This window comes from Hyla sarda, unplaced genomic scaffold (genome assembly GCF_029499605.1).
Source record: "Hyla sarda isolate aHylSar1 unplaced genomic scaffold, aHylSar1.hap1 scaffold_911, whole genome shotgun sequence".
Taxonomy (NCBI): Eukaryota; Metazoa; Chordata; class Amphibia; order Anura; family Hylidae; genus Hyla; species Hyla sarda.
The window spans coordinates 45716-61518 of NW_026610940.1; the positions used below are offsets into that span (position 1 = coordinate 45716).

General features: G+C 38.7%; 1 protein-coding gene across 3 annotated transcripts in view; it reads right to left on the reverse strand.

Moving 5' to 3' along the window:
* Window positions 1-15803, reverse strand: part of DNHD1 (dynein heavy chain domain 1) — a gene marked incomplete at both ends in the record, with an annotated part of 136370 nt that overhangs the window by 44735 nt on the left and 75832 nt on the right. For all 3 annotated transcript variants that reach the window (XM_056554823.1, XM_056554825.1, XM_056554824.1), the window contains 2 exon segments: window positions 2544-2726; window positions 11481-11630. In XM_056554823.1, the coding sequence (XP_056410798.1) occupies window positions 2544-2726; window positions 11481-11630 (333 nt within the window).

The following is a 15803-nucleotide window of genomic DNA, read 5'->3' on the forward strand; positions in this document are numbered from 1 at the left end:
ATAGATCAGACTGTTCTGTATATAGTACAGACCTACAGTCACATCCTACACCTGATAGATCAGACTGTTCTGTATATAGTACAGACCTACAGTCACATCCTACAGCTGATAGATCAGACTGTTCTGTATATAGTACAGACCTACAGTCACATCCTACACCTGATAGATCAGACTGTTCTGTATATAGTACAGACCTACAGTCACATCCTACACCTCCTGATAGGTCAGACTGTTCTGTATATAGTACAGACCTACAGTCACATCCTACACCTCCTGATAGATCAGACTGTTCTGTATATAGTACAGACCCATAGTCACATCCTACACCTCCTGATAGATCAGACTGTTCTGTATATAGTACAGACCTACAGTCACATCCTACACCTGATAGATCAGACTGTTCTGTATATAGTACAAACCTACAGTCACATCCTACACCTCCTGATAGATCAGACTGTTCTGTATATAGTACAGACCTACAGTCACATCCTACACCTGATAGATCAGACTGTTCTGTATATAGTACAGACCTACAGTCACATCCTACACCTGATAGATCAGACTGTTCTGTATATAGTACAGACCTACAGTCACATCCTACACCTGATAGATCAGACTGTTCTGTATATAGTACAGACCTACAGTCACATCCTACACCTGATAGATCAGACTGTTCTGTATATAGTACAGACCTAGTCACATCCTACACCTCCTGATAGATCAGACTGTTCTGTATATAGTAAAGACCTACAGTCACATCCTACACCTGATAGATCAGACTGTTCTGTATATAGTACAGACCTACAGTCACATCCTACACCTCCTGCTAGATCAGACTGTTCTGTATATAGTACAGACCTACAGTCACATCCTACACCTCCTGATAGATCAGACTGTTCTGTATATAGTACAAACCTACAGTCACATCCTACACCTCCTGATAGATCAGACTGTTCTGTATATAGTACAGACCTACAGTCACATCCTACACCTCCTGATAGATCAAACTGTTCTGTATATAGTACAGACCTAGTCACATCCTACACCTCCTGATAGATCAGACTGTTCTGTATATAGTACAGACCTACAGTCACATCCTACACCTCCTGATAGATCAGACTGTTCTGTATATAGTAAAGACCTACAGTCACATCCTACACCTGATAGATCAGACTGTTCTGTATATAGTACAGACCTACAGTCACATCCTACACCTCCTGATAGTTCAGACTGTTCTGTATACAGTACAGACCTACAGTCACATCCTACACCTCCTGATAGATCAGACTGTACTGTATATAGTACAGACCTACAGTCCCATCCTACACCTCCTGATAGATCAGACTGTTCTGTATATAGTACAGACCTACAGTCACATCCTACACCTGATAGATCAGACTGTTCTGTATATAGCACAGACCTACAGTCACATCCTACACCTCCTGATAGATCAGACTGTTCTGTATATAGTACAGACCTACAGTCACATCCTACACCTCCTGATAGATCAGACTGTTCTGTATATAGTACAGACCTACAGTCACATCCTACACCTCCTGATAGATCAGACTGTTCTGTATATAGTACAGACCTACAGTCACATCCTACACCTCCTGATAGATCAGACTGTTCTGTATACAGTACAGACCTACAGTCACATCCTACACCTCCTGATAGATCAGACTGTTCTGTATATAGTACAGACCTACAGTCACATCCTACACCTGATAGATCAGACTGTTCTGTATATAGTACAGACCTACAGTCACATCCTACACCTGATAGATCAGACTGTTCTGTATATAGTAAAGACCTACAGTCACATCCTACACCTCCTGATAGATCAGACTGTTCTGTATATAGTTAAGACCTACAGCCACATCCTACACCTGATAGATCAGACTGTTCTGTATATAGTACAGACCTACAGTCACATCCTACACCTCCTGATAGATCAGACTGTTCTGTATATAGTACAGACCTACAGTCACATCCTACACCTGATAGATCAGACTGTTCTGTATATAGTACAGACCTACAGTCACATCCTATACCTCCTGATAGATCAGACTGTTCTGTATATAGTACAGACCTACAGTCACATCCTACACCTCCTGATAGATCAGACTGTTCTGTATATAGTACAGACCTACAGTCACATCCTACACCTCCTGATAGATCAGACTGTTCTGTATATAGTACAGACCTACAGTCACATCCTACACCTGATAGATCAGACTGTTCTGTATATAGTACAGACCTACAGTCACATCCTACACCTCCTGATAGATCAGACTGTTCTGTATATAGTACAGACCTACAGTCACATCCTACACCTGATAGATCAGACTGTTCTGTATATAGTACAAACCTACAGTCACATCCTACACCCCATCAGACCATTGATGGTGATTATTGTTATATCTCCTGTTACCAACAGCCACCAGATTTAAACCCTTGACTCCGGATTCCATATATCTGTACCCCCCCCCCTTGCGCTGTGTGCTCTACAGACCCCCAATAAATGGCTGCTATTGGATGACCTGATAGAAGTTCTCTTGACCGATGAGCAGTTTGGCATTTTCCCATCCAGATTCTTTTCCAAACACCTTACAGAGGACGTCGGTGACCATGATGACGGGAGGCGGCGGGGCGCGGTAGCTCCGGATTTCCTCCACGTCCAAAATTGTCAAGTCTTTCTGGACAGCAGCCCACTGGAGACGAGCCTGTGGCCGGGAACCGGAGAACAATGATTTGAGGATACATCGAAAAGTGATGGGGGGGGGGGGGGGGGGGGGGTGCACTAATATGTGATGTGTAGGGGTGTAAACTGGTATGTGATGTGTAGGGGTGTACACTGATGTGTGATGTGTAGGGGTGTACACTGGTATGTGATGTGTAGGGGTGTACACTGGTATGTGATGTGTAGGGGTGTACACTGATATGTGATGTAGGGGTGTACACTGATGTGTGATGTGTAGGGGTGTACACTGAGGTGTGATGTGTAGGGGTGTACAATGATTTGTGATGTGTAGGGGTGTACACTGATGTGTGGTGTGTAGGGGGTGTACACTGATGTGTGATGTGTAGGGGGTGTACACTGATGTGTGATGTGTAGGGGTGTACACTGATGTGTGATGTGTAGGGGTGTACACTGATGTGTGATGTGTAGGGGTGTACACTGATGTGTGATGTGTAGGGGTGTACACTGATGTGTGATGTGTAGGGGGTGTACACTGATGTGTGATGTGTAGGGGGTGTACACTGTTGTGTGATGTGTAGGGGGTGTACACTGATGTGTGATGTGTAGGGGGTGTACACTGATGTGTGATGTGTAGGGGGTGTACACTGATGTGTGATGTGTAGGGGTGTACACTGATGTGTGATTTGTAGGGGGTGTACACTGATGTGTGATGTGTAGGGGGTGTACACTGATATGTGATGTAGGGGTGTACATTGATATGTGATGTGTAGGAGTGTACACTGATATGTGATGTAGGGGGTGTACACTGATGTGTGATGTGTAGGAGTGTACACTGAGGTGTGATGTGTAGGGGTGTACAATGATTTGTGATGTGTAGGGGTGTACACTGATGTGTGGTGTGTAGGGGGTGTACACTGATGTGTGATGTGTAGGGGGTGTACACTGATGTGTGATGTGTAGGGGTGTACACTGATGTGTGATGTGTAGGGGTGTACACTGATGTGTGATGTGTAGGGGTGTACACTGATGTGTGATGTGTAGGGGTGTACACTGATGTGTGATGTGTAGGGGGTGTACACTGATGTGTGATGTGTAGGGGGTGTACACTGTTGTGTGATGTGTAGGGGGTGTACACTGATGTGTGATGTGTAGGGGGTGTACACTGATGTGTGATGTGTAGGGGGTGTACACTGATGTGTGATGTGTAGGGGTGTACACTGATGTGTGATTTGTAGGGGGTGTACACTGATGTGTGATGTGTAGGGGGTGTACACTGATATGTGATGTAGGGGTGTACATTGATATGTGATGTGTAGGAGTGTACACTGATATGTGATGTAGGGGTGTACACTGATATGTGATGTAGGGGTGTACACTGATATGTGATATAGGGGTGTACACTGATGTGTGATGTGTAGGGGTGTACACTGATATGTGATGTAGGGGGTGTACACTGATGTGTGATGTGTAGGAGTGTACACTGATGTGTGATGTGTAGGGGTGTACACTGATATGTGATGTGTAGGGGTGTACACTGATATGTGATGTGTAGGGGGTGTACACTGATGTGTGATGTGTAGGGGTGTACACTGATATGTGATGTGTAGGGGTGTACACTGATATGTGATGTGTAGGGGGTGTACACTGATATGTGATGTGTAGGGGTGTACACTGATATGTGATGTGTAGGGGGTGTACACTGATGTGTAGGGTGTACACTGATGTGTGATGTGTAGGGGTGTACACTGATGTGTGATGTGTAGGGGTGTACACTGATATGTGATGTAGGGGTGTACACTGATATGTGATGTGTATGGGTGTACACTGGTATGTGATGTGTAGGGGTGTACACTGGTATGTGATGTGTAGGGGTGTACACTGGTATGTGATGTGTAGGGGTGTACACTGATGTGTGATGTGTAGGGGTGTACACTGATATGTGATGTAGGGGTGTACACTGATATGTGATATGTAGGGGTGTACACTGATATGTGATATGTAGGGGTGTACACTGGTATGTGATATGTAGGGGGTGTACACTGATGTGTGATGTAGGGGTGTACACTGATATGTGATGTAGGGGTGTACACTGGTATGTGATGTGTAGGGGTGTACACTGATATGTGATGTAGGGGTGTACACTGATGTGTGATGTAGGGGTGTACACTGATGTGTGATGTAGGGGTGTACACTGATGTGTGATGTGTAGGGGGTGTACACTGATGTGTGATGTGTAGGGGTGTACACTGATGTGTGATGTGTAGGGGGTGTACACTGATGTGTGATGTGTAGGGGGTGTACACTGATATGTGATGTGTACGGGTGTACACTGATATGTGATGTGTAGGGGTGTACACTGATATGTGATGTGTAGGGGGTGTACACTGATATGTGATGTAGGGGTGTACACTGATATGTGATGTGTAGGGGTGTACACTGATGTGTGATGTGTAGGGGTGTACACTGATATGTGATGTGTAGGGGTGTACACTGATATGTGATGTGTAGGGGTGTACACTGATGTGTGATGTGTAGGGGTGTACACTGATATGTGATGTAGGGGTGTACACTGATGTGTGATGTGTAGGGGTGTACACTGATATGTGATGTGTAGGGGTGTACACTGATATGTGATGTGTAGGGGTGTACACTGATATGTGATGAAGAGGTGTACACTGATATGTGATGTGTAGGGGTGTACACTGATATGTGATGTATGGGTGTACACTGGTATGTGATGTGTAGGGGTGTACACTGGTATGTGATGTGTAGGGGTGTACACTGGTATGTGATGTGTAGGGGTGTACACTGGTATGTGATGTGTAGGGGTGTACACTGGTATGTGATGTGTAGGGGTGTACACTGATGTGTGATGTGTAGGGGTGTACACTGATGTGTGATGTGTAGAGGTGTACACTGATGTGTGATGTGTAGGGGTGTACACTGATATGTGATGTAGGGGTGTACACTGATATGTGATGTGTAGGGGGTGTACACTGATATGTGATGTGTAGGGGGTGTACACTGATATGTGATGTGTAGGGGTGTACACTGATGTGTGATGTGTAGGGGTGTACACTGATGTGTGATGTGTAGGGGTGTACACTGATATGTGATGTGTAGGGGGTGTACACTGATATGTGATGTGTAGGGGTGTACACTGATGTGTGATGTGTAGGGGTGTACACTGATATGTGATGTGTAGGGGTGTACACTGATATGTGATGTAGGGGTGTACACTGATATGTGATGTAGGGGTGTACACTGATGTGTGATGTGTAGGGGTGTACACTGATGTGTGATGTGTAGGGGTGTACACTGATATGTGATGTGTAGGGGTGTACACTGATATGTGATGTAGGGGTGTACACTGATATGTGATGTGTAGGGGTGTACACTGATATGTGATGTAGGGGTGTACACTGATATGTGATGTAGGGGTGTACACTGATGTGTGATGTGTAGGGGTGTACACTGATATGTGATGTAGGGGTGTACACTGATGTGTGATGTGTAGGGGTGTACACTGATGTGTGATGTGTAGGGGTGTACACTGATGTGTGATGTGTAGGGGTGTACACTGATGTGTGATGTGTAGGGGTGTACACTGATGTGTGATGTAGGGGTGTACACTGATGTGTGATGTGTAGGGGTGTACACTGATATGTGATGTGTAGGGGTGTTCACTGATATGTGATGTGTAGGGGTGTACACTGATGTGTGATGTGTAGGGGTGTACACTGATGTGTGATGTGTAGGGGTGTACACTGATATGTGATGTGTAGGGGTGTACACTGATATGTGATGTGTATGGGTGTACACTGATATGTGATGTATGGGTGTACACTGATATGTGATGTAGGGGTGTACACTGGTATGTGATGTGTAAGGGTGTACACTGATGTGTGATGTGTAGGGGTGTACACTGATGTGTGATGTAGGGGTGTACACTGATGTGTGATGTGTAGGGGTGTACACTGATGTGTGATGTGTAGGGGTGTACACTGATGTGTGATGTGTAGGGGTGTACACTGATATGTGATGTAGGGGTGTACACTGATGTGTGATGTGTAGGAGTGTACACTGGTATGTGATGTGTAGGGGTGTACACTGGTATGTGATGTGTAGGGGTGTACACTGATATGTGATGTGTAGAGGTGTACACTGATGTGTGATGTGTAGGGGTGTACACTGATGTGTGATGTGTAAGGGTGTACACTGATGTGTGATGTGTAGGGGTGTACACTGATGTGTGATGTGTAGGGGTGTACACTGATGTGTGATGTGTAGGGGGTGTACACCGATGTGTAGGGGTGTACACTGATATGTGATGTAGGGGTGTACACTGATGTGTGATGTGTAGGAGTGTACACTGGTATGTGATGTGTAGGGGTGTACACTGGTATGTGATGTGTAGGGGTGTACACTGATATGTGATGTGTAGAGGTGTACACTGATATGTGATGTGTAGGGGTGTACACTGATGTGTGATGTGTAGGGGTGTACACTGATGTGTGATGTGTAGGGGTGTACACTGATGTGTGATGTGTAGAGGTGTACACTGATGTGTGATGTGTAGGGGTGTACACTGATGTGTAGGGGTGTACACTGATATGTGATGTGTAGGGGGTGTACACTGATATGTGATGTGTAGGGGTGTACACTGATGTGTGATGTGTAGGGGTGTACACTGATATGTGATGTGTAGGGGTGTACACTGATATGTGATGTAGGGGTGTACACTGATATGTGATGTAGGGGTGTACACTGATGTGTGATGTGTAGGGGTGTACACTGATATGTGATGTAGGGGTGTACACTGATGTGTGATGTGTAGGGGTGTACACTGATGTGTGATGTGTAGGGGTGTACACTGATATGTGATGTGTAGGGGGTGTACACTGATATGTGATGTGTAGGGGTGTACACTGATATGTGATGTAGGGGTGTACACTGATGTGTGATGTGTAGGGGTGTACACTGATGTGTGATGTGTAGGGGTCTACACTGATATGTGATGTGTAGGGGGTGTACACTGATATGTGATGTGTAGGGGTGTACACTGATGTGTGATGTGTAGGGGTGTACACTGGTATGTGATGTGTAGGGGTGTACACTGGTATGTGATGTGTAGGGGTGTACACTGATATGTGATGTAGGGGTGTACACTGATGTGTGATGTGTAGGGGTGTACACTGAGGTGTGATGTGTAGGGGTGTACAATGATTTGTGATGTGTAGGGGTGTACACTGGTATGTGATGTGTAGGGGTGTACACTGATATGTGATGTATGGGTGTACACTGATATGTGATGTAGGGGTGTACACTGATATGTGATGTGTAGGGGTGTACACTGATATGTGATGTGTAGGGGTGTACACTGATATGTGATGTGTATGGGTGTACACTGATATGTGATGTAGGGGTGTACACTGATGTGTGATGTGTAGGGGTGTACACTGATATGTGATGTATGGGTGTACACTGATGTGTGATGTGTAGGGGTGTACACTGATATGTGATGTGTAGGGGTGTACACTGATATGTGATGTGTAGGGGTGTACACTGATATGTGATGTGTATGGGTGTACACTGATATGTGATGTAGGGGTGTACACTGATATGTGATGTGTAGGAATGTACACTGGTATGTGATGTGTAGGGGTGTACACTGGTATGTGATGTGTAGGGGTGTACACTGATGTGTGATGTGTAGAGGTGTACACTGGTATGTGATGTGTAGGGGTGTACACTGGTATGTGATGTGTAGAGGTGTACACTGATGTGTGATGTGTAGGGGTGTACACTGGTATGTGATGTGTAGGGGTGTACACTGATATGTGATGTGTAGGGGTGTACACTGATATGTGATGTAGGGGTGTACACTGATATGTGATGTGTAGGAATGTACACTGGTATGTGATGTGTAGGGGTGTACACTGATATGTGATGTTTAGGGGTGTACACTGGTGTGTGATGTGTAGGGGTGTACACTGATATGTGATGTGTAGGGGTGTACACTGGTATGTGATGTGTAGGGGGTGTACACTGATGTGTGATGTGTAGGGGTGTACACTGATGTGTGATGTGTAGGGGGCGTACACTGACATGTGATGTGTAGGGGTGTACACTGATATGTGATGTGTAGGGGGTGTACACTGATGTGTGATGTGTAGGGGTGTACACTGATGTGTGATGTGTAGGGGGTGTACACTGACATGTGATGTGTAGGGGTGTACACTGATATGTGATGAGTAGGGGTGTACACTGACATGTGATGTGTAGCGGTGTACACTGACATGTGATGTGTAGGGGTGTACACTGATATGTGATGAGTAGGGGTGTACACTGATATGTGATGAAGGGGTGTACACTGATATGTGATGTGTAGGGGTGTACACTGATATGTGATGTAGGGGTGTACACTGATATGTGATGTAGGGGTGTACACTGATATGTGATGTGTAGGGGTGTACACTGATATGTGATGTGTAGGGGTGTACACTGGTATGTGATGTGTAGGGGTGTACACTGATATGTGATGTAGGGGTGTACACTGATGTGTGATGTGTAGGGGTGTACACTGGTATGTGATGTGTAGGGGTGTACACTGGTATGTGATGTGTAGGGGGTGTACACTGATGTGTGATGTGTAGGGGTGTACACTGATGTGTGATGTGTAGGGGGCGTACACTGACATGTGATGTGTAGGGGTGTACACTGATATGTGATGTGTAGGGGGTGTACACTGATGTGTGATGTGTAGGGGTGTACACTGATGTGTGATGTGTAGGGGGTGTACACTGACATGTGATGTGTAGCGGTGTACACTGATATGTGATGTGTAGAGGTGTACACTGATATGTGATGAGTAGGGGTGTACACTGACATGTGATGTGTAGCGGTGTACACTGACATGTGATGTGTAGGGGTGTACACTGATATGTGATGAGTAGGGGTGTACACTGATATGTGATGAAGGGGTGTACACTGATATGTGATGTGTAGGGGTGTACACTGACATGTGATGTGTAGGGGTGTACACTGATATGTGATGAGTAGGGGTGTACACTGATATGTGATGAAGGGGTGTACACTGGTATGTGATGTGTAGGGGTGTACACTGATGTGTGATGTGTAGGGGTGTACACTGATATGTGATGTAGGGGTGTACACTGATATGTGATGTAGGGGTGTACACTGATATGTGATGTGTAGGGGTGTACACTGATATGTGATGTGTAGGGGTGTACACTGATATGTGATGAAGGGGTGTACACTGATATGTGATGTGTAGGGGTGTACACTGATATGTGATGTAGGGGTGTACACTGATATGTGATGTAGGGGTGTACACTGATATGTGATGTGTAGGGGTGTACACTGATATGTGATGTAGGGGTGTACACTGATATGTGATGTAGGGGTGTACACTGATATGTGATGTGTAGGGGTGTACACTGATATGTGATGTGTAGGGGTGTACACTGATATGTGATGAAGGGGTGTACACTGATATGTGATGTGTAGGGGTGTACACTGATATGTGATGTGTAGGGGTGTACACTGATATGTGATGTGTAGGGGTGTACACTGATATGTGATGTGTAGGGGTGTACACTGATATGTGATGAAGGGGTGTACACTGATATGTGATGTGTAGGGGTGTACACTGATATGTGATGTGTAGGGGTGTACACTGGTATGTGATGTGTAGGGGTGTACACTGATATGTGATATGTAGGGGTGTACACTGATATGTGATGTGTAGGGGTGTACACTGATATGTGATGTGTAGGGGTGTACACTGATATGTGATGTGTAGGGGTGTACAATGATTTGTGATGTGTAGGGGTGTACACTGGTATGTGATGTGTAAGGGGTGTACACTGATATGTGATGTGTAGGGGTGTACACTGATATGTGATGTGTAGGGGTGTACACTGATATGTGATGTGTAGGGGTGTACACTGATGTGTGATGTGTAGGGGTGTACACTGATGTGTGATGTGTAGGGGTGTACACTGATATGTGATGTGTAGGGGTGTACACTGATGTGTGATGTGTAGGGGTGTACACTGGTATGTGATGTGTAGGGGGTGTACATTGATATGTGATGTGTAGGGGTGTACACTGATGTGTGATGTGTAGGGGTGTACACTGATATGTGATGTGTAGGGGTGTACACTGATGTGTGATGTGTAGGGGTGTACACTGATATGTGATGTGTAGGGGTGTACACTGATATGTGATGTGTAGGGGTGTACACTGATATGTGATGTAGGGGTGTACACTGATATGTGATGTAGGGGGTGTACACTGATATGTGATGTAGGGGTGTACACTGATATGTGATGTAGGGGTGTACACTGATGTGTGATGTGTAGGGGTGTACACTGATGTGTGATGTGTAGGGGTGTACACTGATGTGTGATGTGTAGGGGTGTACACTGATATGTGATGTAGGGGTGTACACTGGTATGTGATGTGTAGGGGGTGTACACTGATATGTGATGTGTAGGGGTGTACACTGATATGTGATGTGTAGGGGTGTACACTGATATGTGATGTAGGGGTGTACACTGATATGTGATGAAGGGGTGTACACTGATATGTGATGTAGGGGTGTACACTGATATGTGATGTAGGGGTGTACACTGATATGTGATGTAGGGGTGTACACTGATATGTGATGTAGGGGTGTACACTGATATGTGATGTAGGGGTGTACACTGATATGTGATGTAGGGGTGTACACTGATATGTCTCCTCTCACCTCCTCCAGCTGGCGCCCCCTGTGGCCCTGCAGTTTGCACACTTGGGCCCTCACTTTCTCCTTAGCCGCCTCCAGCTCCTCACTCTCCTCCTTCACTCGTTTCTCTTCTTCCTCCAGATTCTCAAATTCTTTTATCCACTGATTCTTCTTCTGTTAGGAAAGTCATGTGTATAATATAGGTATAATACAGTGTGTACATTTATATATATATAATACAGTGTGTAAACTTATATATATTATACAGTGTGTACATTTATATATATTATACAGTGTGTACATTTATATATCTAATACAGTGTGTACATTTATATATATATAATACAGTGTGTACATTTATATATATATAATACAGTGTGTACACTTATATATATTATACAGTGTATACATTTATATATATTATACAGTGTGTACATTTATATATATTATACAGTGTGTACATTTATATATATATAATACAGTGTGTACATTTATATATTATACAGTGTGTACATTTATATATATTATACAGTGTGTACATTTATATATATATAATACAGTGTGTAAACTTATATATATTATACAGTGTATACATTTATATATATAATACAGTGTGTACATTTATATATATAATACAGTGTGTACATTTATATATATTATACAGTGTGTACATTTATATATCTAATACAGTGTGTACATTTATATATATAATACAGTGTGTACATTTATATATATTATACAGTGTGTACATTTATATACATATAATACAGTGTGTACATTTATATATATTATACAGTGTGTACATTTATATATATTATACAGTGTGTACATTTATATATATATATAATACAGTGTGTACATTTATATATATATATAATACAGTGTGTACATTTATATATATTATACAGTGTGTACATTTATATATATATATATATATATATAATACAGTGTGTACATTTATATATATTATACAGCGTGTACATTTATATATATTATACAGTGTGTACATTTATATATATAATACAGTGTGTACATTTATATATCTTATACAGCGTGTACATTTATATATATTATACAGTGTGTACATTTATATATATATATATAATACAGTGTGTACATTTATATATATATATAATACAGTGTGTACATTTATATATATTATACAGTGTGTACATTTATATATATTATACAGTGTGTACATTTATATATCTTATACAGTGTGTACATTTATATATATAATACAGTGTGTACATTTATATATATTATACAGTGTGTACATTTATATATCTAATACAGTGTGTACATTTATATATATATATATAATACAGTGTGTACATTTATATATATTATACAGTGTGTACATTTATATATATAATACAGTGTGTACATTTATATATATATATAATACAGTGTGTACATTTATATATATTATACAGTGTGTACATTTATATATATAATACAGTGTGTACATTTATATATATATATATTATACAGTGTGTACATTTATATATATTATACAGTGTGTGCATTTATATATATTATACAGTGTGTACATTTATATATATTATACAGTGTGTACATTTATATATATTATACAGTGTGTACATTTATATATATAATACAGTGTGTACATTTATATATATATATATATTATACAGTGTGTACATTTATATATATTATACAGTGTGTACATTTATATATATTATACAGTGTGTACATTTATATATATAATACAGTGTGTACATTTATATATCTTATACAGTGTGTACATTTATATATATTATACAGTGTGTACATTCATATATATATAACACAGTGTGTACATTTATATATATATAATACAGTGTGTACATTTATATATATATTATACAGTGTGTACATTTATATATATTATACAGTGTGTACATTTATATATATTATACAGTGTGTACATTTATATATATAATACAGTGTGTACATTTATATATATTATACAGTGTGTACATTTATATATCTAATACAGTGTGTACATTTATATATCTAATACAGTGTGTACATTTATATATATTATACAGTGTGTACATTTATATATATAATACAGTGTGTACATTTATATATCTTATACAGTGTGTACATTTATATATCTTATACAGTGTGTACATTTATATATCTTATACAGTGTGTACATTTATATATCTTATACAGTGTGTACATTTATATATCTAATACAGTGTGTACATTTATATATATATAATACAGTGTGTACATTTATATATATTATACAGTGTGTACATTTATATATCTAATACAGTGTGTACATTTATATATATATATAATACAGTGTGTACATTTATATATATTATACAGTGTGTACATTTATATATCTAATACAGTGTGTACATTTATATATATATAATACAGTGTGTACATTTATATATATATTATACAGTGTGTACATTTATATATATTATACAGTGTGTACATTTATATATATATTATACAGTGTGTACATTTATATATATTATACAGTGTGTACATTTATATATATCTAATACAGTGTGTACATTTATATATCTTATACAGTGTGTACATTTATATATCTAATACAGTGTGTACATTTATATATATTATACAGTGTGTACATTTATATATCTAATACAGTGTATACATTTATATATAATACAGTGTGTACATTTATATATCTAATACAGTGTGTACATGTATATATATAATACAGTGTGTACATTTATATATCTAATACAGTGTGTACATTTATATATATTATACAGTGTGTACATTTATATATATTAAACAGTGTGTACATTTATATATATTATACAGTGTGTACATTTATATATATTATACAGTGTGTACATTTATATATATTATACAGTGTGTACATTTATATATATTATACAGCGTGTACATTTATATATATTATACAGTGTGTACATTTATATATATTATACAGTGTGTACATTTATATATATATATAATACAGTGTGTACATTTATATATATATAATACAGTGTGTACATTTATATATATATTATACAGTGTGTACATTTATATATATTATACAGTGTGTACATTTATATATATTATACAGTGTGTACATTTATATATATATATATAATACAGTGTGTACATTTATATATATTATACAGTGTGTACATTTATATATCTTATACAGTGTGTACATTTATATATCTAATACAGTGTGTACATTTATATATATTATACAGTGTGTACATTTATATATCTAATACAGTGTATACATTTATATATATAATACAGTGTGTACATTTATATATATATATAATACAGTGTGTACATTTATATATATTATACAGTGTGTACATTTATATATCTTATACAGTGTGTACATTTATATATCTAATACAGTGTGTACATTTATATATATAATACAGTGTGTACATTTATATATATTATACAGTGTGTACATTTATATATCTTATACAGTGTGTACATTTATATATCTAATACAGTGTGTACATTTATATATATAATACAGTGTGTACATTTATATATATTATACAGTGTGTACATTTATATATATTATACAGTGTGTACATTTATATATATAATACAGTGTGTACATGTTATAATATAATACAGTGTGTACATTTATATATATTATACAGTGTGTACATTTATATATATTATACAGTGTGTACATTTATATATAATACAGTGTGTACATTTATATATATTATACAGTGTGTACATTTATATATATATATAATACAGTGTGTACATTTATATATATATATAATACAGTGTGTACATTTATATATATTATACAGTGTGTACATTTATATATCTAATACAGTGTGTACATTTATATATCTAATACAGTGTGTACATTTATATATATATTAATACAGTGTGTACATTTATATATATTATACAGTGTGTACATTTATATATCTAATACAGTGTGTACATTTATATATATATAATACAGTGTGTACATTTATATATATTATACAGTGTGTACATTTATATATATTTATACAGTGTGTACATTTATATATATTATACAGTGTGTACATTTATATATATATATTATACAGTGTGTACATTTATTATATATTTATACAGTGTGTACATTTATATATCTAATACAGTGTGTGCATTTATATATATTATACAGTGTGTACATTTATATATATTATACAGTGTGTACATTTATATATATCTAATACAGTGTGTACATTTATATATCTTATACAGTGTGTACATTTATATATCTAATACAGTGTATACATTTATATATAATACAGTGTGTACATTTATATATCTAATACAGTGTGTACATTTATATATATTATACAGTGTGTACAT